This window comes from Peromyscus leucopus, chromosome 10 (genome assembly GCF_004664715.2).
Source record: "Peromyscus leucopus breed LL Stock chromosome 10, UCI_PerLeu_2.1, whole genome shotgun sequence".
NCBI classification, from domain to species: domain Eukaryota; kingdom Metazoa; phylum Chordata; class Mammalia; order Rodentia; family Cricetidae; genus Peromyscus; species Peromyscus leucopus.
Window position 1 is genome coordinate 60,476,428 of NC_051071.1, and position 27,337 is coordinate 60,503,764.

Genomic DNA, 27,337 nt, shown 5'->3' on the forward strand with positions numbered 1-27,337 from the left:
GGTTTTCACTTGATGAATAACCGCAGGCTCTGAGATGACTGTTATCTTCATTGAGTCCATGTTGAGGCAGAATTCTACCCAACTGTTGTGAGGCAGCGAGTAGCATGGAGAGTGAGGTCGACATTAGCATATTAAAGAAACAGTTGGCACAGAGACTGGAGGTTCTTTGCCACAAAGGCCAATATGTACCAAATAGAGCATGAACAGAAAAGGCCCATGCTGTGTGAATGACCCCAAAGCCTGGGATATAAAAATTCCCAGCAGTTTGTACAGCGTTCACCAATGAACCTTTAATGGTCCTCTCAGCTCTGACCTCTTTCTGCTCCTGGAAGGACATCATTTCTCCACAAACTATCTCTGCTTCTGTCATTACCCATGTGTCTCTGTTCAGGTTTTGGTTCTGGGACACAAGAAGTTGGAAAACCCAGTGGAGACTCACTGGATCCTAAATCCACCGACAGTTGGAGATTGGCTAAACAAAGAGTCTAGTAGGTTCCAGTCATGCCATATTAAACATCGTTGCTTCCACAAGACGTGAATTATCCTATGGTGGCCCAAATGGGAGATGGAATGGTCATTTCTGCCTTGAGGGGGTGAGGAGCAAAATGCGTACAGAGGAGGAACGCTTTCAACTGAGTCTTGAAAGAAGAGTAGATAGATGACGGGCAGGGGGTGGGGGGTGGGGGGTGGGGTGTTGGAACACCAGACAAACACCACGAAAAGTAGGCTGCAGCACCGCCAAGAACAGTGAATGACATAGGCTTGTGTTTGTAGCCAGGAGCAGCTTGTATGGCTGGCTGGCTTGGTTTGGGTTGTCAGGAGCAGGCAGGGTGTAATAGTAAGCAAGCTGCGTGAGAAGCCGGACCTGATCATGGAATTCCCTGTTTTGTGTTACAAAGACTGCTCTTTCTTATCTATTCAATAAATGCATATATTAAAAACCTACTAAATGTGAATTCTCAGGGAGACAGATTTGTAGTTCTTTTTGTTGTTCTCGTGGAGCTTTTAGTATAAAAGCTAATGATCATACACTTATTTAATTGCACACACGATAAGCATCTTCTCTGCGGAAGTTAATGATGTGTAGTGAGAGTTGTAACAGGGAAATCTAACTTAGTCTAGGGTCCAACAGTTCCCCAAGGAGGTAACACAAAACCTGAGACCTGTGTAGATACTAGTCAGCTAAAGGAGGCTCATTTGGACACTTTGGAAAGAGGGTTTGGACAGAAACGACATGGACAAAGGTCTGGAAACAGAGTTAGGTGGAGTTTTATAGAAACAGGCAGGTGGGAAAGTCACATGGCCAGATCTTCATCTGAGCAACCATGCTGTGTGCATTGTAAGGATACAGGACGGAGAGTGTGGTGGTTGGTTTTATGTTCTGAGGGCAAAGGGATGGCCTGATAGCAGGCCAAGCTGTAGTTCTAGGTGTGCCCAGCGGCTGTCTCAGGAAGAGACTAGCATTTGATTCAGTAGATCCAGCGAAGAGTACCACTCAGATGTGCACACAGCATCCTCCAGTCCCTGAGGGCCCAAGAACAAAAAGGCAGAGGAAGGAGCAAGTGTCTCTCACTTCTTGGGCTGGAACTTCCATGCTCTTGTGATGAGGAGAAGGAAACTTGACAGGTAGTTAGGGTGGGGACCTCCAAAACCAACCTGGTCTGTCCTGGCCAGGAGCCAGCAATGGCCTTGATTCTATGGCTGTTCTGTCCTGGCTGAAAATGCCAGACATGATTTGGCAGGAGGCATTGGTTTGGCTCATGTCCTAGGTTATTTATGTATTTATTTACTCTTTTTTCTATAGCATAGCAACCTAGTGAATACAGCTTTCTGGAAGCTACGCATGAAGAGATTCTTCACTGGTCTTTGAATACTTGTGCCAGAATCTCAACCCAGTCACCAGAATGGAGACTCAGAAAAAACCCTGTCCACTGTGGAGACTTATGGCTGGGCCTGCTGGGCTGACCAGCCCGTGTGTCCTTACGTCTCGGCCCAGTCATTTCAAAGACTTATCTACTTCTTTACTCAAAAAGTTTTATCAACTCCTGGACAAAGCCCCTCTCTTGAGACTCCCTCCACTTTCTATACTTGCTTTCTCTCTATAATAAAGCTCCTTGTTGAACTTATTCTTCATCATTTGTGAAATTCACTCTTTGAGTTTGCAACACCAAGAACCTGGAATGTCCATTGATGCCATAGAGGTTTGAGCGACTGTGACCCTCACCACGGAGTTAAGCCCACTTGAGACTAGAAAGTCTCTGTCATACTTAGGGAGCCGCCATTTTCCCACCTTATTTGGACATCAGTGCTTCTGGTTCTTAAGGCTTTGGACTCAGGGTGGGATTTACATGATCCACATTTTTCTGAACTTCCGCTGTTTGGATGGGACGGTATTGTTGGCGTAGGTGGGCACCAACTTGGAAGGAACAGATGGCGGAACTTCCATGCCTCCAGCACCATGTGTCAGGTCCCCACAGTAAACCTTCCCTTATATCTCCAGGCACCATATTGGTTCTATTTCCTTGCAGACTCTTGGCTAACACTGGATTTGTAGGAGGCAGTCTGTGCGACGTTGTGACCCATCTGGTGGGAATGACAAAGTGACAGAATTGCGACAGAGTGGACAGAGGAGATGGAAGAGACTTGGCAGATATTTAGGGCTTCGAACTGGCTATACCTAATGACAAATAAGTTAACTATGGGAACCATGGAGGAAAATGTCAAAAGAGTAATCCTTAGATATTTGGATGGAGCCCGGTGTGAATGGTGAGATAAGGACATGAAGGACCAGATTCAGTGGGTGGCAAGGGTGAGGTGGATGCCTTTACCTTGAAAGTAGATAGGCAACTGGATGCGAGAACCAAATCTTCAAAAGATTGCAGAGCAAGAGTTCCAGAAATAGGAAATGTTAGCAGAGAGGTAGGTGGCAGCGGAAGTCCTGACACCTGAGAACTCTCACAAAAGAATGTGAGCCCAGTGAGAAGACAGGAGAGTCAAGGCCCGAGCCTCTGTGAGAGTGACTGAGAAGCTAGATTCCTGAGGACTAGCAGTGATGCCATGAGGGGGACTGGGAGACTCTTGGTGCCCTTCCTCCAAACTCCATGACTTTCCTTCTCCTAGGCAAACCCTAATTCAGTGGAAATTCTCTGGCTTAGATCCAGACCGCGTGCCAACTGTCTCCCCACCCAGGCAGTCAGGAGCTCACACCACACTCGAGTTTAGAGGCTGTGCAGATAGATGCAGGAAATGACAGAGAAGTCAAGACGAAGAACTGTAAACAGATTTACTGGATCGACACTGTGATAATGTTGACTCACAAAGTGACTTTGTGAAGAGAAACAATGACTTGTAGTTTCCAGGACGATCCATGTGGATTTGGGGATGTGAGCCCCGTGTCTGAGTGGGAGACTAGGTCTTGTCATGGAGATCCGGCGTCTGTCTCAAGCTGATGGTTGGAGTGATAGGGCTTGTATTTGCCAGAATGTCCCATCACCTACCCTGAAAAATTCATTTCAGTCTGAGTGCTGTTTCCTGTCTCTATCTCTGGAGTGCTGGGATTACAGTTGGTGCCACTGTGCCCTGTTTACACGGTGCTGGGGATTGAACCCAGGGCTTTGTGCAGGTGAGCAAACAGTCCACCAACAGAGCTCTATCCCCCAGCCATAAAAAGTGGCTATTTACTGATGTTTACTTCTCTTTGGTGGCATTCCCCTTGGGATCTGAGGGATCTTCAGCAGAATGTGGTGGTGGTGGTGGCGGCGGCGGCGGCGGCGGCGGCGGTGGCGGTGAATGATCCACATTTGGGAATTCAGGTCTCCAAGGCAGCAGTGCCAGCCTACTGCCTCTGACTGGGGCCTCATGTCGACATCATATACAAATGTGCCTGGGGTCTCATGGATGTGATAGTGTGTGGCCTGGGGATTGGGGCCAGGCTGATCTATTCTCAGGGTCAATGGAGTTAGAGTCACTTTCCAGATTCATCTCACACAAACGAGTCTGGACCAGAAAAGAGAGGGTTTCCAAGGAGACCGTCCCGAATTTCACATTTCTTCAGAATCCTTCGTGGGGGGATGTCCTCATCACTTTCTGCTGATCTCACATCAGCCTTGTATTCTCCCAAGTTCCTGCTGGGGAGGGGCTGACTGGCCCCACCCTTCTCCACAGATGCCTGCTCTTCCGGCAAGCTCCTTGTGTCCTCAGAACCCTCAGAACTAAGGGTAAACAGGGAGCCCTCATCAGAATCAGACTCGTAATTGGCCACCAAGTCATAAAGAGGGTCCAAAGGAGCACCTCTCAGCACAGGCCCCTCAGGGGCAGGTGTGACATGAGGGCCACTGTCCCACCTTGCTGTAAGGGAGGGTGGGTCTGCATCTCTTGGGTCAATGTGTAGGACCTCATCGTAGACATCTGAAAACCTTTCCTCAGCATCGGCTTCCTGGAAGCTTGGCTGCCGTGTGGCCAGCCCCCTAATGGAATCGCTCACCTGCCTTTCCTCAGAAGATTCCATCGGTGAGCCCATAGCTCCCAAAGCTTCGGGGGACCCCCTTTCCTTCCTGTCTCCAGCCCCTTGTGTGTTCATATGTACTAGAGTATTGGAGACAGGAGCTACATCAACATCTCTTGACTGTGACAGGCGCAGTTCATCGCATCCACTATCCTCTGTTCCCAGAACGGAAGACCTATCCATCACATCCTCATAGAGAGAATATTCCGGAACCACTGTGTCATAATGTAATTCTTCGGGAACATCGCGGTGATCCCGCATGGCCGAAATCAGCTGGCGGGTGTCAGCGTTCGGAAGTCCATGGAGAGCCGCGTGGGCTGTGTGGCCATATGGAAGCACGTCACAGTCTCTATTTCCTGCCCCGGTGCTGTCCTCGGGTTGCCCCGGGCTCTGTTGACTACTGAGATCCATTTTGCTGTTCCCTAGTACCCTTTCTGCCATGGCAGCACCATATGGGGTTGGCTCTGTCACCTGGGAGGGGTTCTGTCTCTCATAAAGGTTTAGGTGGCAGGAAGCTTGGTGCGGCTCTGTCCCTTGGTGCTGTACTCGTCGGGGAGCTTCGGCGTCATCATAGAAACCCTCGTTTGAGTAAGCATTTTCTGAGCCAGGCCTTTTGGTCAGGCATCTTTGCTGGCACAGTTTGTCCATATAAGGCCTAGCGAAAGCGCCCAGGCAGAAAGCCACCAAAAATGTGCTGAACACCGACAGGCAGATGGGCAGGACAAGGTCTGGGGCGTCATCATCCTTTCTGTCGGTGACGTGTTCATCCTTGGAGTCTCTGAGTTCTGTGGGGGGCTGTGGCCATATCTCCTTGAGATCATCATCGTCCACCCGCGCCTCCTTCTCCAGAGCCGAAAGGTGACTGTCTATTCCTTCCTGGGGTCTCTCTGCTTTGCTCTGCATGAGGCTTTTCACATCACTCGGAGTAGGAAGAAGGTGCGTATTCCTGGAAATTCTGATCTGGGGGCTCTCCAAATATGGCTTCTCATTCCCTGCAAGAGGAGAATGGGAAAACACAGTGACTAGATGTTGGAATAAGACTCCAGGCTTTCAGAGATTCTGTGGGCCCTCCTCAATCTTTAGCTAGCTATGTTTTCAAACATGCATCAAGTTAACAGGTAATCTTATTCATTCATGTGTTCATTCCTGTTCATTGCCCACAGTGCACACATGGCTCTGTATACATTTTCACGAGACTGTGAGACATAGGCCTGCTTCTCACAGGCCCAAGAGGTTGTGTTTCTGAGGCAACCTGCCCGACTGCTGCCCACAGGTGGAAGCAGCCAGATGGGAGGGCTAACGCATGGCTTCTCCTTCCTCCATACCCTCAACTACTTCTTATTTGCTAGAACATTCTATTAAGCCTCTATTGCATCTGCTTCTGCCCTACTTGTTGTAGGTTGAAACTACTTGTTGTAGGTTCCTCACCATTCTCCAGTCCTGGTAAATAGTAAACCACCCACTGTTCTTCTCTTCCGCCCTCTACACTCAGAATGCTGGTCCTGGCTGGTGACTTTCTTTAATCAATCATTAAGAATTGGGATGAAATCTGCAACATTTTGGGGGTGAGGCTTCCAGGCAAAATTCTTTTCTAGCTAAAGAAATGTTATGTTTCTTTGATCATGTGAAAAAAAAAACTGTCAGAAGCCAAGGAAACCAGTTAAGCACTAGGGATTGTCCTGTGACTCAGTCCAAGGCTGAATGGAGTGGGGACCAGTGTGGTGGTGTTCCCCAAAATATTGTGCACCCTAATAAACTTATCTGGGGTCAGAGACAGAACAGCCACAATATTAAACATAAAGGTTAGGCAGTGGTAGCACACGGCTTTAATCCTAGCATTCCAGAGGCAGAAATCCATGTGTTCAAGGATACAGCCAAGCATGGTGACTCACACCTTTAATCCCAGGGAGTGAGGCAGAAAGCAGAAAGATATATAAGGCGTGAGGACCAGGAACTAGAAGCATTTGGCTGGTTAAGCATTTGGCTGGTTAAGCTTTTAGGTTTTGAGCAGCAGTTCAGGTGGGAGCCATTCAGATATGAGGACACAGAGGCTTCCAGTCTGAGGAAACAAGATCAGCTGAGAAGTTGACCAGATGAGGTGAGCTATGGCTTGTTCTGTCTCTCTGACCTTCCAGTGTTCACTCCAATAACTGGCTTCAGGTTTGATTTTATTAATAAGACCTTCTAAGATTCCTGCTACAGACCAGCATCCTTGTTTTTTGAGAGACTGTCACTACTTTTAAGGAGACTGCCTTCTTATGTGCATTTTCCAGGCCAAATGAAACTATTTCAGAACAACAGTAACAACAACCCAAAGAGAGAGAGAGAGAGAGAGAGAGAGAGAGAGAGAGAGAGAGAGAGAGAGAGAGAGAGAGAGAGATGCCACTCACTTACCCACAGACATGCTGCAGATAGCATTCAACTTTTCCCTCCAGGATGCAGAGGTGACATTTTGGAAGTTGGCATTGTTATCACCACACTGCCACTGGTTATCAGCCAAGTCAAGTTCCAGGTGGGGGAATTCTAGAGCAATGGTCACAATGGGTGCAAGGGTGGTCAGTGCATTGCTTCTGAGGTCTACCACCTGCTTGAAAAGAGGTAAATGTAGGTCAGTCTGTGCACAAAGACAGTGAGGTAAGAAACTATAAGGAGTTACACACAGTTATTTCTAGCTCTACAAAAGCAATAGATATTTCTAGCTCTACAAATTTAGGTCTGGTATAAAAGTCAGTGAATACCGGGTTTGAATCCCTGCCCTGCCCACAAAGCCTCTGCGTCTTGGCAATTGTTTGCTTTCTGTGATCCCACCTCCCAGCGTTGTTCATGGGTTAGATGCTTGCAAAAGCTTTTCAGACATCCAGACACTTCATGTTCTTTATTTACCATATAACCTATGGCAAATCCCAGACTCACATACTATTATCGTTCAGAATTGGATCCAGGTCAAGAATTTCTCAGAACATTGCCATCTTGGACATGACAAAGGATGTGAACAATGAGGCCAGGAAGCACAAAAGAATTATGTGTGGTTGGTTGACTATCTTCAATAGTGGTAAGTGGTTCTTAGCGAATTTGCGTGTTCAGTATCTGCAAGATGACCCATTTCTCCTGGACAATTAGAAACACATGGAGAACCAGAGGACAGAGATGATTCAGTGGCTCAAGTGGCAGGCCAGGGTGTGCTAAGGCTGGGCACAGCAGGGAAGTTACGTTGGGTCTGGCTGTGCCTACTGACAGCAGATCAGTGTTGTATACCAGGCATTCTGCGGAACGGTTTATGTATGTTTTCCCAGATTCCCCCAACAATTACCATGGCTCCCCTTTCACAGTGTATCCCATGGAACGTACTTGGTAGAGGGGTCTGGATCAGAACAGGCACTCAGCAAATATCGGAAACTATAAATCTGGTGTGGTGGTGCATCATAATCCCAGCGCTTAGGAGGTAGAGACAGGAGGCTCAGAAGAGAAAGGGCAGACAAAATACCAAGCTTGAGACCATCCTGAGCTGCGTAAGTCTCTGTCCCAAATGAAAATAGCAACAATGAATGGGAATGCTGGAGAATTCAAGGACAGAGTAGCAATGCTTTCTGGTCTCCTAGCTGTGTGCCTTCACTTCAAAACCCACCCTCTCTGAGCTACCACATTAGTGTGGAGGAGACATTTGGGGACCGTCAGGCGGTGACAACAGAACTATATGTCAGAAAACAGAAAATGCCGACCTTACTTCAACAAAATGAGTGCAAACAAGAAGGGTCACTTCTCCCCAACGACAACGTTTTCTCCTCCGTCCCCCAAGAATAGTCAAATTTTCACTATATAGTCCAGGCTGGTCTCAAACTCATGGCAATTCTCTTCACTCAGCCCCTTGATCAAGGCCAGTTTCTAAATAAACATCTCAGGTTATACAAATTCCTAAGATGAGGTAAGTCTAACAACCAAAAGACTTCACCACAAACAAAACCACTAGAAATACAAGTGAGTGTTTCATGAACTTTAATGAGGGTGATTTGCCTGGGTTGAGCAGCCATGCGGCCTTGACTCTTCCTGAAACCAGGAAGCAGGAGGCCAGGACAAGGAGGAAAAGCATCCACTTGGGCCTGGTGTTGCCCAGGGACGGGGGTTGTCCCCCACTGGTGCCCTGGCTCAGCATCACACTGAGTTATCCTCCTGTTTTCGGAGGAGATATTTCCTCTTTGGTGTATTTTTACATTCTAGCATTTTTTTTTTTAATATATTACAAACCATGGAGCTGAAAGTCAGTGTGGAGGAAAGAAAATGAATGAAATAATTCAGGAAGAATGATTTCTGAGAAAAGACGAGAACAGATTTGCAACTTAGCAAAAGAAACCCCCATCCTACAGCATTTGAAAGGCACATATATTCTGGGAAGGCTGGGAGACGGGCAGCGTATTGCTACACAAATCACTGTATCTAAGAAGAACGAGATAAGATTAAGAAGAGAAAGGCTAATTTGAAATGTCGGTGAAACTCACTCCATCCTGTTTAAGTACGCTGATGGATTTATGTTTTAAAAATCTATTTGGCTTCCGGGAAGGTGCCCCGACGGGAAGACAGACACAGCAGTGCAAATGTGAAATTCATCTTCCAGAGGGAAAAAGCCAACTACTGTGATAGTCAGCTTCCCGGCGCCAAACATCTTCATCATGGTCCACAGCCAGTGTGTGGAGTTATTGCCAACCACACAGAAGGGAACCCTGAGCAGGGAACTCAATGAATATTCCCAGTACTGGTGAGCTGGGGATTATGGCTATATTCCAAACATGCTCAGAGCTGATTTATAGCTTGCCCATGCTATTTTTAACCCTGGAGCTTCGAAGACCCATGAAGTTCAATAAAATGCACAGGAGAGGAACACACAGGACGAATTCCACATCCAGATGTACCCATAACCAGTACGCACTAGTTAAGGCTCCTCTACAACTTGCCAGTCTCCTGTCAGCCAAGTGGAGAGCCCAGCCAAGCGAAGTGGGCTTTTCCGCTCTGACAACTGCCGTGGCAGACCGACCCCAGAGTGGCCCCCATGATTCTACCTTTTGGTATGCAGGCCCTTAAGCCATCTCTTCCCCCCAGTGCAGGCAGGATAGGCTATTTGGTTTCCAGCCAACAGACTCTGCCAGCGCCGGCAGTGGGATGCCCCTTTCGTGAAGATGACTTCCCATACCATAGAGATGCTCTTCTTAGGCGGAGCAGAGAATGCCAGAGAGGCTACTACCTCCAAAGCAAGATGCCATGGCGTGAATAGCCTGGTGGAGAAGGCTTCAGGGCAGAAACCTGAGGGCAGGCTTAAGCCAAGAGCTGGTAACGAACTGAGTCCTCAAGTCCGACCGCCCAATAAGGAAGCAAGTCCTGCCTGCTTTGCTTAGGTGCCCGTGGTGGGGCTTTTAGGCTAGACCCCAGTGGCGACACCAGTTTAGGTCTCTTGAGCGACCATGAGGTGGAGGCCCCAGCTGAGTCACGTCAGAATCCCTGTCCCACAGACAGATGTGTGTGGTCTTAAGCCACAAAGCGGTGGTCAATCACCATACAGCAATAGACCACTGATGTGGCCACTCAGGAGCATCGCCCATTGTGCATCCCCTTGTTCATTCAACCGGCGCTCAAAATGCCCTCGGCTTAGCCCCGGGAAACAAAGTCAGGCATGATGTGTGCTCTCCAAGAATGTGATTACCATTTAGTGTGGGCGGGAACGGGGCTAGGCATGGACGACTCACTGTGCTCAAGACCTGCAGGCACCAGTGCCAGGAGGAAACATGCAGCCCCATTGTGAGCTCGCGAAAAGAAAGACTAAGGCATGCATGCCTCCGAACAGAAGTGATGTTGGACCAAAGCTGGAGGGACTCATAGCCCAAGTTCTTGCAAGGTAAAGGGGAGAAGCAAGTGGGGGTGGAGGTGACCTGAAGGCCAGGCAGGAAGGACAGTGGCACACAAGGGGACAGACAGCCCTGCACAAAGGGACAGTAGTGTGAATTGGTTCTGGAGAGGCTTTGAGGGGCTGGGCCCTGGCTGTGAAATCTTGGAAGGGTTCTAAGAAAGAGGAGGGGCACGGTTAGATTCGTGTATTAGGGAGCGCACACCCCCCCAGGTCCTGTTCTAAGCACTCCATGTGCAGGTAAGCTTCTCATCCTCACAGGGAGCTACCTTCTTTCTGTTACACAGACAGGGGACTGGGGCGTAGTCCCCTGGTAACTGGCCCGCGAAGTGGTGGACTCTAGGCTGGATCCAGCCAGTTTGCTGCCCACCTGATCACTGCTTTCTCAGTCTCCCTTCCACGAGGAGGGTTCAGGGAGCCATGGTGGGTGAAGGGGAGAGGTGGAGGCTTTTTGTTTGTTTCTTTGTTTGTTTTTCAAGACAGGGTTTCTCTGTGTAACTTTGGAGCCTGTCCTAGAACTCACTCTGTAGCCCAGGCTGGCCTCGAACTCACAGATATTCGCCTGGCTCTGCCTCCCAAGTGCTGGGATTAAAGGCGTGTGCCACCACTGCCTGACTGGAGGCCTGTTTTTAATAGCACTTTATGAAATGCTGGGTAAGCATCTGTGGTCTCTGTCCAGGCTACCTAATGTGACAGTCATTAGCCATGTGTGGCCACTGAGCTCTGAAATGTGGAGATATAAAACACACACTAGAGACTGAAGGCTTTGTTTGAAAAATGGAATGTGAACTACCACCTTAATAATTTTATATTAGTTATACCTGTAAATGCTGTTCTATTGGGTTAAATAATGTACATTATTAAAGGGTAAGCTCTTCATTTCCCTTTTTAAAAAGGATTTGTGTCTAAGCATTTCTAATTACATGTAAGTATGTGCACATGTGCAGATGCCTTCGGAGGCTCTGGCCTTGAGCTAGAGTTACAGGTGGTTGTGAGTCACGTGATGTGGGTGCTGGGAATTGAACTCCTGTCTTCCTGGAAGTAGTGCATGCTCTTAACTGCTGAACCATCTCTCCAGCCCCTCAATTTCATTTTTAAAGTCTGGGCATTGGAACATTTGAAATTGCACATGTGTCCAACTTTGTAGTAAACAGCAGTGACCTAGAAAAGTGTGTGTGTGTGTGTGTGTGTGTGTGTGTGTGTGTGTGTGTGTGTGTGTGATGGAGGTCATGAAGATAGGGACTGAAGAGTCTCTCAACTTCCCTGGCGGTCCCTCTAATATGTCTGAAGGCCACTGATAGGAGCCGTCACACTGTCCTTATCGACGGGAAGGACGTGAAGAAAAGTGTTTGCAAGAACAGGACTTAGTGGTTCCTCAGCTTCAGCCCTATCAGGGAGACAGTTTACAAGGCTCACAGCTCTGAAATGTGACATAGAAGCCCAACTAGGAACGTCAGAGGTGTTTGGAACACCAAATGGCATGTGATAAGTGATACACATGTGTGTACTATTATAACCGTCATTTTTATTGCCCATTCATGCTTTGGATATTAAAACTACAGGCCACTGGCCAGTAGCAACTCATATGATCCTGAGCTGCTGACATCTCAGTGTTGGCCACAGTGGCTCAGAAGGACCTCCCAATGCCCCAGTTTGTGCAACAGACCTGGTACCTCTGACTGAACTTGCAGCCTAGGCAGGTGGCATTATTTGTTTATTTGTTTGTTTCATTCTGTAACCCTGGCTGGCCTGGAACTCCCTAAGCAGATTAGGCTGGTTTCAAACTCTTTAAAAAACACATTTAATTTCTTGCCAACTGGTAAATGGAAACTTGGAGTTGAATCTAATTTGATTTAGATAAATAATATACCAAATTCTTTCTTTCATTTTTAGATAGTGTCTCTTGCAAGCCAACTGGCCTTCAACTTGATATGCATGTAGGTATGACCTTGAACTTAATGATCCTCTTACTTCCATTCCCAGACCCCCAGAGTACAGGTGTATGCTGGGAATCGAATCTAGGGTTTGTGACATTCTAGGCAGGTTCTTTATCCATCCAGCTGTATCTACAGCCTAATGATGTGAATTCTTGTGGCTGAGAATTTTTATTAAGTTTGTGTCCATGGTTGTGGTCTTTGATTTTTTTGAGCAATAGATTTCAGTTGTTTTAGGAGCTCTTAAGTAGACTCACACACTTTGATTAACAGCCAGTAGCCCTGCACATGGAGATCCCCTTCAAAGGAAGTAGCCCTCTAATCTAATTGGCCACAAGTCTGTATAGTTAAGACAGCTATAAGAAAGACTTTAGAACCTGTAATTTTTTGAGGTCCTTGAAGGCGTCTGGGTGAACGGTGCGTATCTTGTTGCTCTTTAAATAGACGCGCTCCATCTGGAGGCAGCTATGAAAATCAGACAGCCCAATGTGAACGATCCTGTTGAATGACAGATCCAGACTCTGCAGCGACTCCAGCTTCCACAGTCCTGGGAAAAGGAAAGGCAAATGAAAACCCAAATCTGGTGCTATTGGCGGCTGCGTAGTGGGTGGTGGAAAGTTGGGGATGTTGACGGCCCTCAGGTGGGAAGCTGCCAAAGTGTATTGACGCTGTGAAAAACTAAGTGGTCTTAAGAGAGACTGGGCCAATTCGCATGTGAACTTATTAAACAGGAAGGAAAAGATTAAGTCAAAATAGTACAGAATATAATAATGGCAATGTTCTTGAGGGGTATACACATACAAACATATGTAGATATGTATTTTGTGGTGACAGAAATAAGGAGGTGAGTGAAATTATCAATAATCATTGAAGTTTGCTGTAGGACGGCTGAGGGAAGGGAAGAGGGGTATGGACAAAGCTTTCTTTTAATTTAATACACATTGGTTCTTTCTTTCAAATGAGCATGTGCTATTTTTTTTTATCACACATTCATTTATTATTTATCTTCTGTGTATTTGTGTGTGGATGGCACAGTGCATGCATGGAGGGCAGAGGGGAACTACCAGTAGCCATTCTCTCCTTCCACCTTGGGGGCCCCAGGATTTGAACCCAGATCATCAGGCTTGGCTAGAAGGACCTTTCTTTACCTGGTGAGTTGTTTTACTGGTCTAGTGTGTGCTCTTTTTAAATTAAAGAATCGATTTTTAAAATTCTCACCATGATTAACCAAGGTGATGAGCAGATGTTTGTCAATTTGATTAACCGTGAGTAAAACTGAATGATTTCCCTATGATAACACAGGAGAAACTTACCCTGAGGTTTATTATTACATAAATGAATTCTTCCAATTTTAAAGTTTCTTGTTCAGTTATTAAAGCTTCATTTTTTAAATCTCTCATTGCTTGTATTCATTCTACATTGTCCTGTAAGAATATTGTTGTACAAGTGTATTGTATGTTGAGTGTATCAGCCTCCCCTTCCTCCCTGTTGGTCCTTTGTTCACTTGGAGGGTTCCAATTCTGCTTCCATTTCTCTCTTTTTTCTCTCTCTCTCTCACACACACATCTTTATTTTTAGTCATTTCCATTCTCATAACCGTTTACCATTGGTATTATAATCATATTCTAGGTATTCTTGGATATTTCAAAGGTAAAGAAACCACAGGCAGACTTTGCTTTCTAGCACAAGAATCAGATGGGGTTTTAGCCTCTGCCTTTGTGCCTCACTTTGTTCTGGGAAGCACGCAAAAGATCCCGTTGGCACTGAGGAGGAAGAGGGTGCCAGTCACAGCAGACTGAATCGCCAGATGGGTCTCCCAGGGAGGTGCTTGCGATTTCACACGTTCCTCAGCCCTGTTCTCAAATGTGGGCTGAGTCTTTAACTTCTATGTAGCAGATCAAGCTTATTCAGTTCCAGAACCAACTTTATTTCTTGCTTACTGTCTGCAAGGTATGGACGGCCAGACTGATTCTGAAAAGAGGGTAGCGTAACTGAAATGGCTCGACCAGGTCGATTGTCATCTGTTCACCTGAGGCACACAGAGTAATAAGCAAGCGGACTTTAAAGCAATGAATCAGTCTGAAGATTATGATGGAGGCACTTGGTGCAGATGACAAATCCTTACCCCAGAAGTTTGGAGTGGTGGCACGATAAGACACGTAGACAAGGAAAGTTACTTGTCAGGCAAAGCGGTTCATCATCCACACCACGCCACTGGGCAGTGGGCTGTTTGTCTGTCTTCCTGACTATCCAATGATTAAATCTTTTCTATGCAGAATAAGGTGAACCCTTGTAATGCTTGGGATGTAGGGTTTGGCCTGTGTACACAGAGATCCAAAAAGCATTGGGCCAACGTTAAGGATTCAATACAAAAGCCTGCATCTCAGGCTTCCCTGGAATGAATAGATTCAAAGTTCCGGCTGGCGTATGACATTTGGCTAGAGTGAATGGGGGCTGCCTGCTTTAGATGGGGCATGAGCTTGTAGAGAGCTATTATTTCTCTGAGTACACACACTCTCTGTCTGTCTGTCTGTCTGTCTCTCTCACACACATACGCATACACACGAGAGAGAGAGAGAGAGAGAGAGAGAGAGAGAGAGAGAGAGAGAGAGAAAATTGGTCAAGAAAACTATATTTAACAAGCAACGAGAGCGAGTCAAAGCTGGTGCTCAGAATACATGTGTGTGAAATACTCCCATGTTGTACACTTCCATGCCTGGAGTCCGTGTGTGCTGCCCCACTGTCCTGGCCCCCCAATGTACCTTCTCCCAACGCTCCCCAAGTCCCCCCTCAACTCTTTCGCTGCGCTAGCATCAGTGCCAGGAGACATCCAAATGGGGACCTGCGGGGAAGGCCAGCTGTCAGCAACCTCAGGAGTGGAATACATCCTCTGAAGAGAATACACGTCTTTATGCAGAGAACTTTCCCCTGTGTTGAAATGTGCGAACACACGGACTGGGAAGGGCATGAAAGACCGCTGGGAAGAGCATCACAGGTTCCCCGCCTTTTCCTCGTACTTGTCCAGCCTGTTTAGAAACGCGAATTCAGGCTTCCGAAAATGTCTCAATGCTTAACTGAACCGAGTAAGTTCCTAGGAGCTCAGCGGAGGAAGAGCACACACTGGCTCTGAAGGGCAGAAACCCAACTGTGGGAAGCTCCCGTTTAATCGTGGACTCTTTCAGCTCTAAGCGTTTTGCGAGTCTTTCATTTTTAATGTTCACAGAATCCTGGGGCTTCTCCCCACTTACAAACAAAATGCCCGGGGCAAGGCTTGCCCAGTGACAGAGCAGAAGGAGCTGGCTCAAGGCCCAGATCTCATTACCCTGTAACTGTGCCCCCAAACTAAACACAACAACAAAATAGACGTGGGCAGATACTGGAAGAACTGAGTGCAAAACGGGGACAAGAGAGCAGAACTCACTGGGTTCTTAGTCACTCTTCTATTGCTGTGAAGAGTCCCCGGGTCCAAGGCAACTCTTAGAAAACAAAGCATTTAGTTGGGGACCTGCTTATAGCTTCAGAGGTTTAGTCCGTTATTATCATGGCAGGGAGCATAGCAGTGTGCACGCAGGCCTAGTGCTGGAGAAGTAGCTGAGAGTTTTACATCTGGATCTGCAGGCAGAGAGAGAGAGACTCGGCCTGCATGGACTCTTGAAACCTCAGAGCCCACTCCCAGTGACACACCTCCTCCAACAAGTCTGTACCTTCTAATCCTTCCAAATAGTGTCACTCTGGTGACCAAGCTTTCAAATATATGACCCTATGGGGGCCATTCTTATTCAAACCACCAAATTCCACCCCCTGGTTCCCGTAGAATTGTAGACATACCATAATGCAAAACTGCATTCAGTTAAACTTCAAAATCCCCATGGTCTATCACAGTCTCAACACTGTTTAAAAATCTAAAGTTCAAAGTCTCTTCTGAGATTCATGCAATCTTATGACTATAACCTCCTGTAAAATCAATGTTAAAAAAAAGCAGATCACATACCTCCAACATACAGTGGCACAGGATATATATTGCCATTCCAAAAGGGAGGAAAGGGAGCATAGTGAGGAAATACTGGCCAAAAGCAAGACCAAACACCAGCTGGGCAAACTCCAAACTCTGCATCTCCATGTCTGATGTCAAAGCTCTTCAGATCTCCAACTCCTTTCAGCTTTGTTGACTGCAGCACACTTCTCTCTCTTGGGCTGGTTCCACTCCCTGTTAGCAGCTCTCCTCAGCAGGTATCCCATGGCTCTGGCATCTCTAACATCTTGGGGTCTCCAAGGCAATCCAGGCTTCACCTTCACAGCTTCACACAATGGTCTCTCTGGACCTCCGCGCAGGGACACCCTTGACACATGCCTGGCCTCAGCAGTTTTCCTTAGTCTCGGATGGAGATGCCACAACTCCTTTCTTGGATCCTTGACTCTAAAGCCAGAACCCTGAGGCTGAAGCTGCCAAGTTCTACTGCTTGTTGGAGGTGGAACTTGGCTCCCTCGTTCGGTAACATCTGCACCAGCTGTCTGTTGTGGATGGTGGCCTTCGCTCTTAAGCTTTTCTTTCTTTTTATGAGTTGGAAGCTTAGTTGGGATACCTGCTGAGGAAAGCTGATAATAGGGAGTGGAACCAGCCCAAGAGAGAGTTCCTGCCCTGAGGTCATCACCCCCTTTATTTCATTGAGCAACAGGCTTTCCTTAAACATGTTTAATCTCCTTGAGCACTGGATTTATCTCCAGGACACTTCCTGGTGCTCCTTTTCTCCTGAAACGGTAGTTCTGCATTCCTCTAGCCTCACGTGCTCCTTCTCAGTGTAGATCTGCACGAGAGCGACCACTTAGGAACCATATGACAGAGTCCATACCAGGCTGTTTTGAAGTCTCCTCTTCCAATGACATTCATCCAAAATGCTTCAATTTAGCCTCAAGCAGAGTCTTAGGACAAGGGCAAAAAGTAGCCACATTCTTTGCCAAAACATCACAAGAGCGGTCTCTGGTAATATTGTTAATATTACTAATATTCTTCCCCTCTGAAACTTGAGCTGGGCCTCCAGAGTTCAAGTCTCCCTCGGCACTGTCTTCCATTCTCTCTAGAGGATTGCCCATTAACCCTCACTTAAAGCGTCCCAAATCTTCCATAATCCTCCAACAAACAGCACAGCGAGTCCTGTCATGATAATACCAGTCTAGTACCAACTTATGTCTCATTTTATTATTATTTTATGTTTTTGAATGTTTTGCCTGCATACACACACACACACACACACACACACACACACACACACACACACACACACACATCATGTGCATTTCTGATGCCTGTGGAAAGTGTTGGGGTCTTCAGAAGAAGGTATTGGGTCCCCTGAGACTGGAGTTACAGATAGTTATGAGCTGCCACGTGAGTGCTGGGAATCAAACTTGGGTTCTCTTCAAGAGCAAGTGCTTTTTTATTCCCCCCCAAGACAGGGTTTCTCTGTGTAACTGCCCTGGCTGTAGACCAGGCTGGCCTTAAATTCACAGAGATCCACTTTCCTCTGCCTCCCAAGTGCTGGGATTAAAGGTGTGCACCACCACCACCACCACCACCACCACCACCACCACCACCACCACCACCACTACCACCAGGCTGCAACAAGTGCTCTTAACCAATGAACCATCACTCTAGTCCTGGATGGATAATTTTATATATGCCAACTGAATCAAGCTTTTTGATTAGACTATCACTTCAGCTAGATCCTTACTGACTGCTTGTCTCCTTGACCTATTATTGACAAGGGATGTTGAACTACCAGGTTTTTCCAACTATTCTTACATTCCATTGCTAAGTGCATTTATGCTTAGGACTATTACAGATTATCACTATTTTTTAAAGAATCATCCTCCTTATCATGATGTACTACTCTTCTTTATCCTAATATTTTTTTTTCTGTTCTGAGGTCTTTGTCTGGAATTAATATAACTTCCCTGGGCTGGGGAGTGGCTCAGCGCATACAGTGCTTGCTGTGGAAGCATGAGGTCCTGAGTTCAGATCTCTAGCATCCTCATAAAAGCTAAGTATGATGGTGTGTGTCTGTAACCCCGATGCTGAGGAGGTAGAGACAGGTGGGGCCTGGGACTTTGCTGTCCAGCCAGTCTAGCCAAAGGTGAGCTCTAGCTTAAAGGAGAGACTCTGCCTCAAAAAATAAGGTGGTGGTGGTGGTGGTGGGGCTGGAGAGATGGCTCAGTGGGTAAAGTACTTGTCATATAAACATGAAAGCCAGAGTGTGGCCCGCATATAAAGAAAGCCTGGTGGGTGTGGGATCCCACCTGTAAACTCAGCAACTGGGAGATGGTGGAGACAGGCTCTTCAGAGCAAGCTGTCTATCTGCGTTAGCCAAACCAGCAACCCCAGGTTCCTTGAGTAACCCTGCCTTAACGTCAGGTGGAGATCAGACAAGAAAGTCACTTGTCATACCTAGCATTAATTGTTCACTTGACATACATAAGAAAAGTCTCAATTGAGTAGTTGTCTATCAGGTTGGTTTATAGACATGTCTGTGAGGGATTGTCTTGCTTGAAGGAGGATGGCCCAGCCCACTCTGGGCAGCACCATTTCCTGGGCAGGTGGTCTGGGGATATTAAAGGAAGCTAGTTAAGAATAAGCCTTCCAGTAAACAGCATCCCTCCATGGTTCCTGCATCCAGATTTCTGCCTTGACTTCCTATCCAGACTTCCTTCAATAAGGAATGTGACTTGACAGTTTAATCCAAATAAACCCTTTCCTTCCCTAGGGGCTTTTGATCAGGGTATTTTATCAAAGCAACAGAATGAAACTTCACATGCGCGCACACACTTCGCCTTACTTTTGGTTAGTGTTTACCTTTCTACACCCATCTGCATTACAGCACATTTAGTCTCCCCCATACTAGCCTAACTATCAACAGGTAAATGAGAGACTTACACCCAGCAGTGAAAAATAACAAAATATTTAATATGTACGATAACATGAATAAACATCAAAATAATCACACTGAGATAAAGATGCTAGAATAAAATAAAAGCCCCCTACAGATGCCTCCTGATGTACAAAGATCTTACATTTTAACAAATCCATCACAGGCTGAAAATATCATGTCAAAAATGCCTTTACTACAACTGACCTACCAAATATCTGAGCTTAATAATGTGGTGCACAGAGTCATTGGCTGTTTACCTTCATGACCAAGAGGCTGATTGGCAGCCATGACTCAGCCACTGCCCAGTATCATAGAGAACACCATATTATGTATCAAAGGCCCCAGGGGAACAAAAACAAAATGCAAAGGACAGTTTCTACTGAATGTGCATTCTTTTGTCACCTCTGTGAAACTGAAGAGTCATTAAGTTTGAAGCATCGCCAGTCAAGGTCTGTCTGTATTGTATGATTCCACTCATGTAAATAAATGTACAGGAAGCTCAAGTCAGCTTACAATGCCTGGAGAGGAACCTGTGTTTTCCTGGGTGGAGGGGATGATGAGATGAATGGGAAGGACAGATAACCCAAAGGGTATGGAGAAATTTCCGTGGTGATGGCTAGGTCACATCTGGATGGTGGTGATGGTTGGCATACAGGCCAGAATAGCTTAGAGTCAGAGCATGGATCCAAGAGTGCCTAGAGCAAGGAAGGGTAGGGGCCTCTAACACTGTAAAGATCGCACAACTGTGAACATAGCAACAGCACAATTGACAAATACTCTGAACCTTCGAAGACCATCAGAATAGCTTTTTCCTTTTGTTTTGAAGATGAGCCTTTGCCCTTATAAAACCTGGATTGTTGTCTTTTTCTCTGTCAAATATTTCTGTACAAGATTTTTTTGTTGTTGTTTTTGTTTTTTCAGATAGGATTTCTCTCTGTAGCCCAGGCTGCCCTCGAACTCACAGAGATCCACCTGCCGCTGCCTCCCAAGTGCTGGGATTAAAAGCATGCGCCACCACTGCCTGGCCAGAAGATAGCTTTGAATATTCTATTGCCTGGAATTAAAGAAGTGACAAGGACAGAAGTTTGGAGTGGGCCCCACAGATGCAGGGCCCTCCAACGGCACCAAAGGTGATTAACAGTGCTAAGTGTTCTGTATGACATCACTCTGTATTCCAGGCTACACAGTGTTTGTGTGTATACGCATTATTTGGTGATCCCGGACACTCATTATTCTCAGAGGTAAGACTTCTTATGTTAAGTGAGTTGTTGAAGGTCAGTTAGTAAGTAAATAGAGCCATGTAAGATGTTTTATTCATTCAACTTCCCTCATAAAGCCAACCCAGGATTTCCCAAGAAGGGTCAATTTCTTCTGGCTGTGGGACTTGGTGTCATGAACTTCTTCCGATTTTAGAGGATTAAGATTTTGTTTTATTAAGGTACCGGTGTGGTTCTTACAGATGACCTTGACTACTTAATGTCTCCCAAGATGGAGTTAGGTCATTCTAGGCTGCAAAACTAAATGGGGAAAACGTGTTTCTTATTTGAGCCACTGAGGATAGGTAGTCAAGTGAGCAAAAGGTGTGAGGCGCTGGTTGGTACCGGGACATCCTATGGCAGTTAGAGTCCATGTTTCAAGCAAGGAGAATTCAGTGCGGACAGGAAAAATCCTAAGTGACTTTGTGGAAATGGAATTAACTTTGGAACTTCATTCTGCTGACTGCATGGGCTATGAGGGGCTGGAATCTAGCCACCGAGGATTTAAGTGACCAGAGCTGGTGTCATTATTTCCCGGGATCATATTAGAGTCTCTAAGTGAAAAGGCAGGAGAGGATGTTTAGCCACCACCGTAGTAAACACTGTCTGTGAACAATGAACTTCTGCATGCCTTCCCAAGTGTGATCATCAGCAACCCTGCCCTTCTGGAGTTAATGGCTTCAAGTTCATATTAAGAACTGAAGTAGGGTCGAAAATGGTCCAGGGTGAAACATTTTATTCAATATGTCATCCCTTATTGTGACCAAGGTGTGTAAGTGACTCAAAGTTTGTTCTCTTAGCTTAATGTCTTCCGTACATTTTGTTTCTTTAAACATTGAATTGACTTTGAGAACAATTTGGTTATTTGTATTTCTATAATCCAGTAGCAATCCCTATGGGTAAGAGAATACAAAAAGCTTTTGTTTTATAGGACACAGGATTTTCTCTCCTTCTTAATTCTTCTCATTTCAAATGTCAGGAATTATTTCATCTCGTCTCTAATGCATCTAGCTCTCTGGTTTCTGGAACTTGGTGGGCTGGCATGAGGATGCCAGCCTGACCCGGCAGCCTCACTGAACCAGTGCGAGGTGTTTGTCCCGGTACATTTCCAGAAACTCTGAAAAGCACTGAAAATACTGCTGGATGGAGGACTTAGAGGCTGACCCCATTGCTCTGAACTCCTCACATACTGATTGCTATGGCCTGGCCATCTGTCCCCAAGACGGCACTTGTCAGACTTAGTCCCCAGCTTGGAGCTACTGAGAGGAAGTGAACCCTTCAAGAGGTGGAGCCTCCAAGAGGTCTGAGGCCACTGGGGACATGGCCCTGATGGGGACTGTTGAACTTGGGAGTTCTTGCTCTCTCTCACTGTTTGATACCACAGGTTTGGACAACTGTTCTATCATGTGTTCCTGTGAGGATGTACAGCTCAAAACAGGCCCAAAGCAACAGAACCGACTGACATGGACTGGAACCTTCAAAACTGTGAATTCAAACAAAACTTTCCTTTTTAAGTTGTTTCTCTCAGATATTATGTTACAGTAATGATTTGAAGTTGTGACTACTCCAAAGTTATGGGTGGAAGGTGGAACTGTCATTCAGGTTACATTCCTGTCTGGCTTCTCTTTTGTATTGCCCAGCACCAGACCAGGGTGTTTCCTCCACATAGAGCCTGTTGGTGATGCCACAGCTGACTCAACACAGGAGCATGCCTGACCATCGATTAGTCAACGTGATGTTCCAACACTATAAAAATGAGCTTTTCTGAGTGTCCTATAGACAGTCCCTGTTAAAGACACCAGTCATGGCTTATAAAGCTCTATGTACTACATGGCTAGTTGCCTGAGAGTTGCCTTCTGGGGTGTTTCCAATTTATTCTTGTTCTGGATGAGGAAAGCACATCTAAATAGATGCTCACGGCTCCCTGCTCATGAATTATAGTGGGCTATGGATCCCACCCATGGCAATAACTATTTAACATTTTAAAAGACAACTTGAGATTTAGAGAGAAAGCAAATTAATTATTTGTTTCTAAGTATACTGTTGTTCTCAATTTGCGCCAAGAGAGCAATACAAACTAATATTTGCAAATCACTTCCAGGTTTTTAAACTACCTTTTACAACTTGTAATTGCTACCATATACTGTGCATGGCTTACCGCATTATAGCGACATGAGGGACCTTTTTCATGGAATCTTCACAATTCAAATAAAGCTTGGCTTATGATGGCCTGAGTTATGATTTTTTTTTTTCTTGCCAGTGGTACGAAATTGCGCTCACACCACCACTGCTTCATACCTTCGGTGCTGTGTTCAATGTTACACGGGATACCCAGCATTTTATCAGCAAATGGACTCTGTGTCCCGTGGCCTTCATCTGGCTGCCAGCTAATGTAAGTGTTCCGAGAATGTCTGAGGGAGGGCACACTGAGCTACGATGCCTGGTAGGTTAAGTGCTGGATTGGGTTCTTTTCTGTCGCTGGGATAAAGTATCTCGGGTAGACCGACTGAAGGATAAAAGGGTTTTGGCTCACAGTTCCAGGGTCCACTGTGGCTGGGAGGGCGTGGTCACAGGTAGGGAAGGAATGGCGCAGGAGTAGGCAGCTGGCTGATTACATTGCATCCAAACTTAGAAACACAGAGAGGATAGCAAGGGGGCCAAAGCCGTCCCTCAGTGACATATTTCCCCCAGCAAGATTTTTTTTTTTAAATCCTTCTAAAGTTTTCCTAACCTTCCCAAGGAGTGTTATTAGCTAAGGACCCAGTATTCAGACACATGAGCCTTTGGGGGGAATTGTTTAATATTCAGACTCCAACAGGAATATGTAAATGCATTTCTGACTTATGGTATTTATGACCTGTGATAGGCTTATGGTGATTATAGGTCAGGGAGCACCTGCCTTACCTAGACGTTATCATTAGACAGACTTGAGCAGGAGAGTTAAAGAGGGAAGGATAGCCCAGAAGCAGGGCAAGGCCCCAAGGAGCACCTCTCACCGACTCCTCCCTCCAAGACGGGATTTGAGGTTGTGTACCCTGCCGGAGTCAACCTCACAGAACGGCGAGGGGTGCTGGAGGGGATCCAACCTGGGCAAACTTCAAGTGTATATGTTGACCACAGGTAGTGAGTTCGAAACACAAAAGGACTGGATAAAACGACCTCGCTGTCCAATCAGAATCACACATTACAGGGACTTTCTGTGTTCGCATCCTTCCCCTCCTGACAGCGGCATTTGCTAGAGTTCGAACAGAAATTCCCGTGGCACATTTTGTTTTTGTTTTTCTGTTGTTTTCTCTGCATGTTCACCATTCCCCCGCTTACATTCTGGGAGGCAGACATTTGACCTCAGAGAGGAAGAAGCCTGTCTCTATACTGAGCCTTTGGCCCCGAAGTGAAATTACATTGGTATCAGCCACAACTGCAAGCCCTCTGGAGAGCACATCTGGCCTCGGGAGGGAGGGTCAGATTTCCCTTCACTCTGGGACAGCCTTCTCACTGGCTAACCCTGTGAGTCCCCATAGCCTCCGTTCTAGGACAAAGCAGGCCTGGGCTACTGTCCCCAGCAAAACCGAGGCAGAGGGCTTTGGAGTCCTGAACCTCAGAGGAAGGAATCCCTAGGGCTTTCCCAAAGAGCTTTGAAGAGGCACAAAGGGGAAGAGATTTCCTCCCAACGGAAAGACTGAGAAGGGGTATTCTCTGAGTAGCAAGGGGGCTCCCTCTCTGTCTCTCTGTCTCCCTGCCTGTCTCTGTCTCTCTCTGTCTCTGTCTCTCTGTCTCTGTCTCTGTCTCTGTCTCTCTCTCTCTCACACACACACACACACACCCTGATGCCCTGATAGAACCTAAAATTCTCCCCCAGCTGTGGAGCAAGACTTAGAAGGTGCAGAGGAGGGTCGGCCTGAGACTGTTGCAGGCATCCTTGCAAACACCCTCCTTACCCTCCTTGGGGCTCAGAGTCAGAAATTCCCCTGTTCCAGAAAACTGAAGGCCGCATCTCCAGGGCCCAGTTTAAGCTGCAGCAAGGAATTCTGATTTTGGTTTCACAGTAGCAAGTTTTACATACAAATATAGAATATTGTGATATTCCTGGTCTACATTTGGAGGACAACTAAAAAGGCAAAATGTATTCCAAGAAGAAAAAAAATTGTAAATACGATAACATGTTTAATTTAAATTATATTGTATATTAAAAAATACCTGTATCCATTCTTTCTCAGTGCTTTCTCATATTAATAAACCTATATAAAAAACAAAATAGATATCTTAGCTAGGCATGGTGGCACTCATGTTTAATCCTAGCACTTGGGAGGCAGGCTGATTTCTGTTTGAGTCTAGCCTGGTCTACATAGGGGTTTCCAGGCCAGCCTGGGCTACACAGTGAGACCCTGTCTCAAAAACAGACAAACCGAAATGCATCAGAGATTATTATCGAGCACTTAGCTAAGTCCTGGGGTTTCTTGACCAACTCACACAACATCAACTCGAGTGGTACAAGTAGGAGGTTAAGCCGCACTAATTGCAAATTCCACTCGGGCAGGCAGTGCCACTAGGAAACGCCTGTATTGTATTTGCTCGGTCAAACCGCTTTGCGGTTTCAGCTGCTCCCTTGAAACTGAACAAAATACAGCGCCCTTGTTGACATAAAACACCAGCTCCCCACACACTGTTTCTCCGTCTCATCCATTCATTAAAAGTGCTCACCTTTAGGAGTGCCACGGAGTTGATTTCTTCGAAGTATCAGCACCTTTAGACGGGGGAGACTGCAGGGCCAGCCGCCTCCGCCGCCGCCTCCGCCTCCGCCTCCGGTGTGGCGCTTTTGCTGCGAGGGGCGAGGCAGGGGCAGATCCAGCCAGAGGGAGTGCATGGCGTTGTCGCTGAGGTTCAGTAGTTCCAAAGCATGAAAAGGGGCGAGAGCGCTGAGGGTCATGTTCGAGATGCTGTGGTTACTGAGGTCCAGGCGTGTTATTTGCCATTCCTTTCTCGTGTGGGACTGGAAGAGGACTGGAGAGATAGGGGAGCTCACATCCACGGTGTCTGCTATCTGGGACGTGTGCCTTGTAGACCAGCTTGTCAGAAGAGGCCCATCGCAGTGGCGCTCAGAATTGTGGAGAACACTGCTTTTTCTTGGCGGGGTTGTCGCCGTTCCCGGAAAGCAAAGATCTATAACTATGATAGTAACTCCGAAGTAGAAGTCTTTCATAATGCCTGGGGAAAGGTAAGTAAATTGACTCATTCAAAATAACACGTTAAAAAAAACAAAAACAAAACAAAACAGAAAACTTAATCTCCAACGTAAGATTTAGGAAGCATTCTTAACTATCAAGTGAAATGAGCATTTGATTTCTTAGAAACTGGCCTCTGAGAGGTTGCTACCCCAAAGCTGTGACTGATATAATGAGATGCACGTACATTTTATGGAAAGACCTCCCCTCGGTATTCACAGAATAGACATTTACCACAGCCTCACCTCTACACTGCCTTCCCAGGATCCTCCAGCCTGGAGTCTGCTTCCTAGTGAGTCCAGCGTCTCTGCCGCTTGTCACCAGCATGGGGCAAAGTCTGTTATGCTTATCTAGAACACCGTCATGTGGTTTATGACATGAATGACACATGGTTACACTAGAGAGCGAACCTCTCCTATGAATGGAAAGTGCAACTCACAGAACGGGCACCCGGGTCTTTCCCAACTGGACCCATAAGCTTTATCTTTATGGCGTTTGCTACTTTTCACATAATTTTGAAATCTTTTTCAGTATACACAAAATAAATAAAAATGGTCATGAAAAGGATGTCCTGCCCCCGAGCTGTGAGGATGTCATAAAATATAGAAATGCCAAGTCTTTTTTCATGTCACTCTGTAGGTTTTGGAACAAGTTACAAAGGCTGAATACATACAGGAAAACTATGGCGACGGCTGGGTAAATGGATTCTTGAGATTTGTTTTAAGGTAAACCCCATGAAGACAAAACCAGAGTACAAAGAATAACCTTTCTCAGCAACGTATCACCCATTCATTTCTGGTCTCAAGGCACCTGTTTGAGTTGCCATCACGTCTGAAGTACTAGAACAGGTATACTGAACTTCCGGTCCCTGCCCCCTCCTCCTCCATTGTAGGTAACGCCAAAGGACTGGTATTTCAAAAATACCATTATGCTTATGCATTTTTCACCTTTGAAATTTCGAAATGTTCCTTTAAATGTCTATAGTCTGAATTCCCAAGGTTGGCATTCAAAACTTCCCATAATCTAGCTAGCCTGGGAAGCTAAGTTTGATAAATTCATGTGGGGTAGTAACTGCAAGATGTGGCCCAGGCCAGGGATACGTATGTCTACGTCATACCAAATGAGTTTTTCATCTGCTCCAATCCAAGATCACTGCCACTCCCTCCTCTCTGTGGTCCGAATCTTGCACATTCAAGTCTCATCTCAATCACTCTGGTCCGAACCCCTCTTTCCTGAGTTAGCCCGTATTTTGTCTTTGCTTTCACAATACTTTCAGTAGTGTTGAATGAACATACTCAGTACCCTTCAACTGGACAGAGTGTCAAACGCCATCACACATCATTAGTGCTCTGCTTTGTGTATTTCAAAACACCCATGTTTCATAGTTCTGATGTTCTGGAGTCTGTCACTGGGCTGTGCTTTTCGAATGAATGAATGCACAGAATGAAGGACATTCTCACTATAACTTCAAAACCTCCATTTCATACGAGGTCAATTCTCCCATATCTCAGAGGGTGTCTAAATTTAGGTACATAAACTGCAAAGGTGCCCTACCTACCTACAGCAAGGAGTAATTTATAGTATACTCCTTATGTAACAGCAGAAACTGAA

General features: G+C 46.2%; 1 protein-coding gene and 1 long non-coding RNA gene across 3 annotated transcripts; one reads left to right on the forward strand and one right to left on the reverse strand.

The window, feature by feature from the left end:
- Positions 1–1,018: 1,018 nt before the first annotated feature.
- Lrrc66 (leucine rich repeat containing 66) lies at positions 1,019–26,399 on the reverse strand. Its single transcript, XM_028859671.2, is given in 8 exon segments — positions 1,019–3,806; positions 3,809–3,896; positions 3,898–3,991; positions 3,993–5,496; positions 6,899–7,088; positions 12,706–12,875; positions 25,206–25,709; positions 25,972–26,399. Coding segments are annotated over 8 exon segments (2,814 nt in total). The 5' UTR covers positions 26,117–26,399; the 3' UTR covers positions 1,019–3,687.
- On the forward strand, positions 7,025–14,826 carry LOC119088651. Of its 2 annotated transcripts, none has more exons than XR_005092340.1 (3): positions 7,025–7,138; positions 12,773–12,969; positions 14,279–14,826. It is a non-coding gene; the product is annotated as an uncharacterized LOC119088651 (long non-coding RNA). The 2 variants fall into 2 exon arrangements; XR_005092339.1 differs by lacking the exon at positions 7,025–7,138 and adding an exon at positions 11,627–12,335.
- Positions 26,400–27,337: the final 938 nt, after the last annotated feature.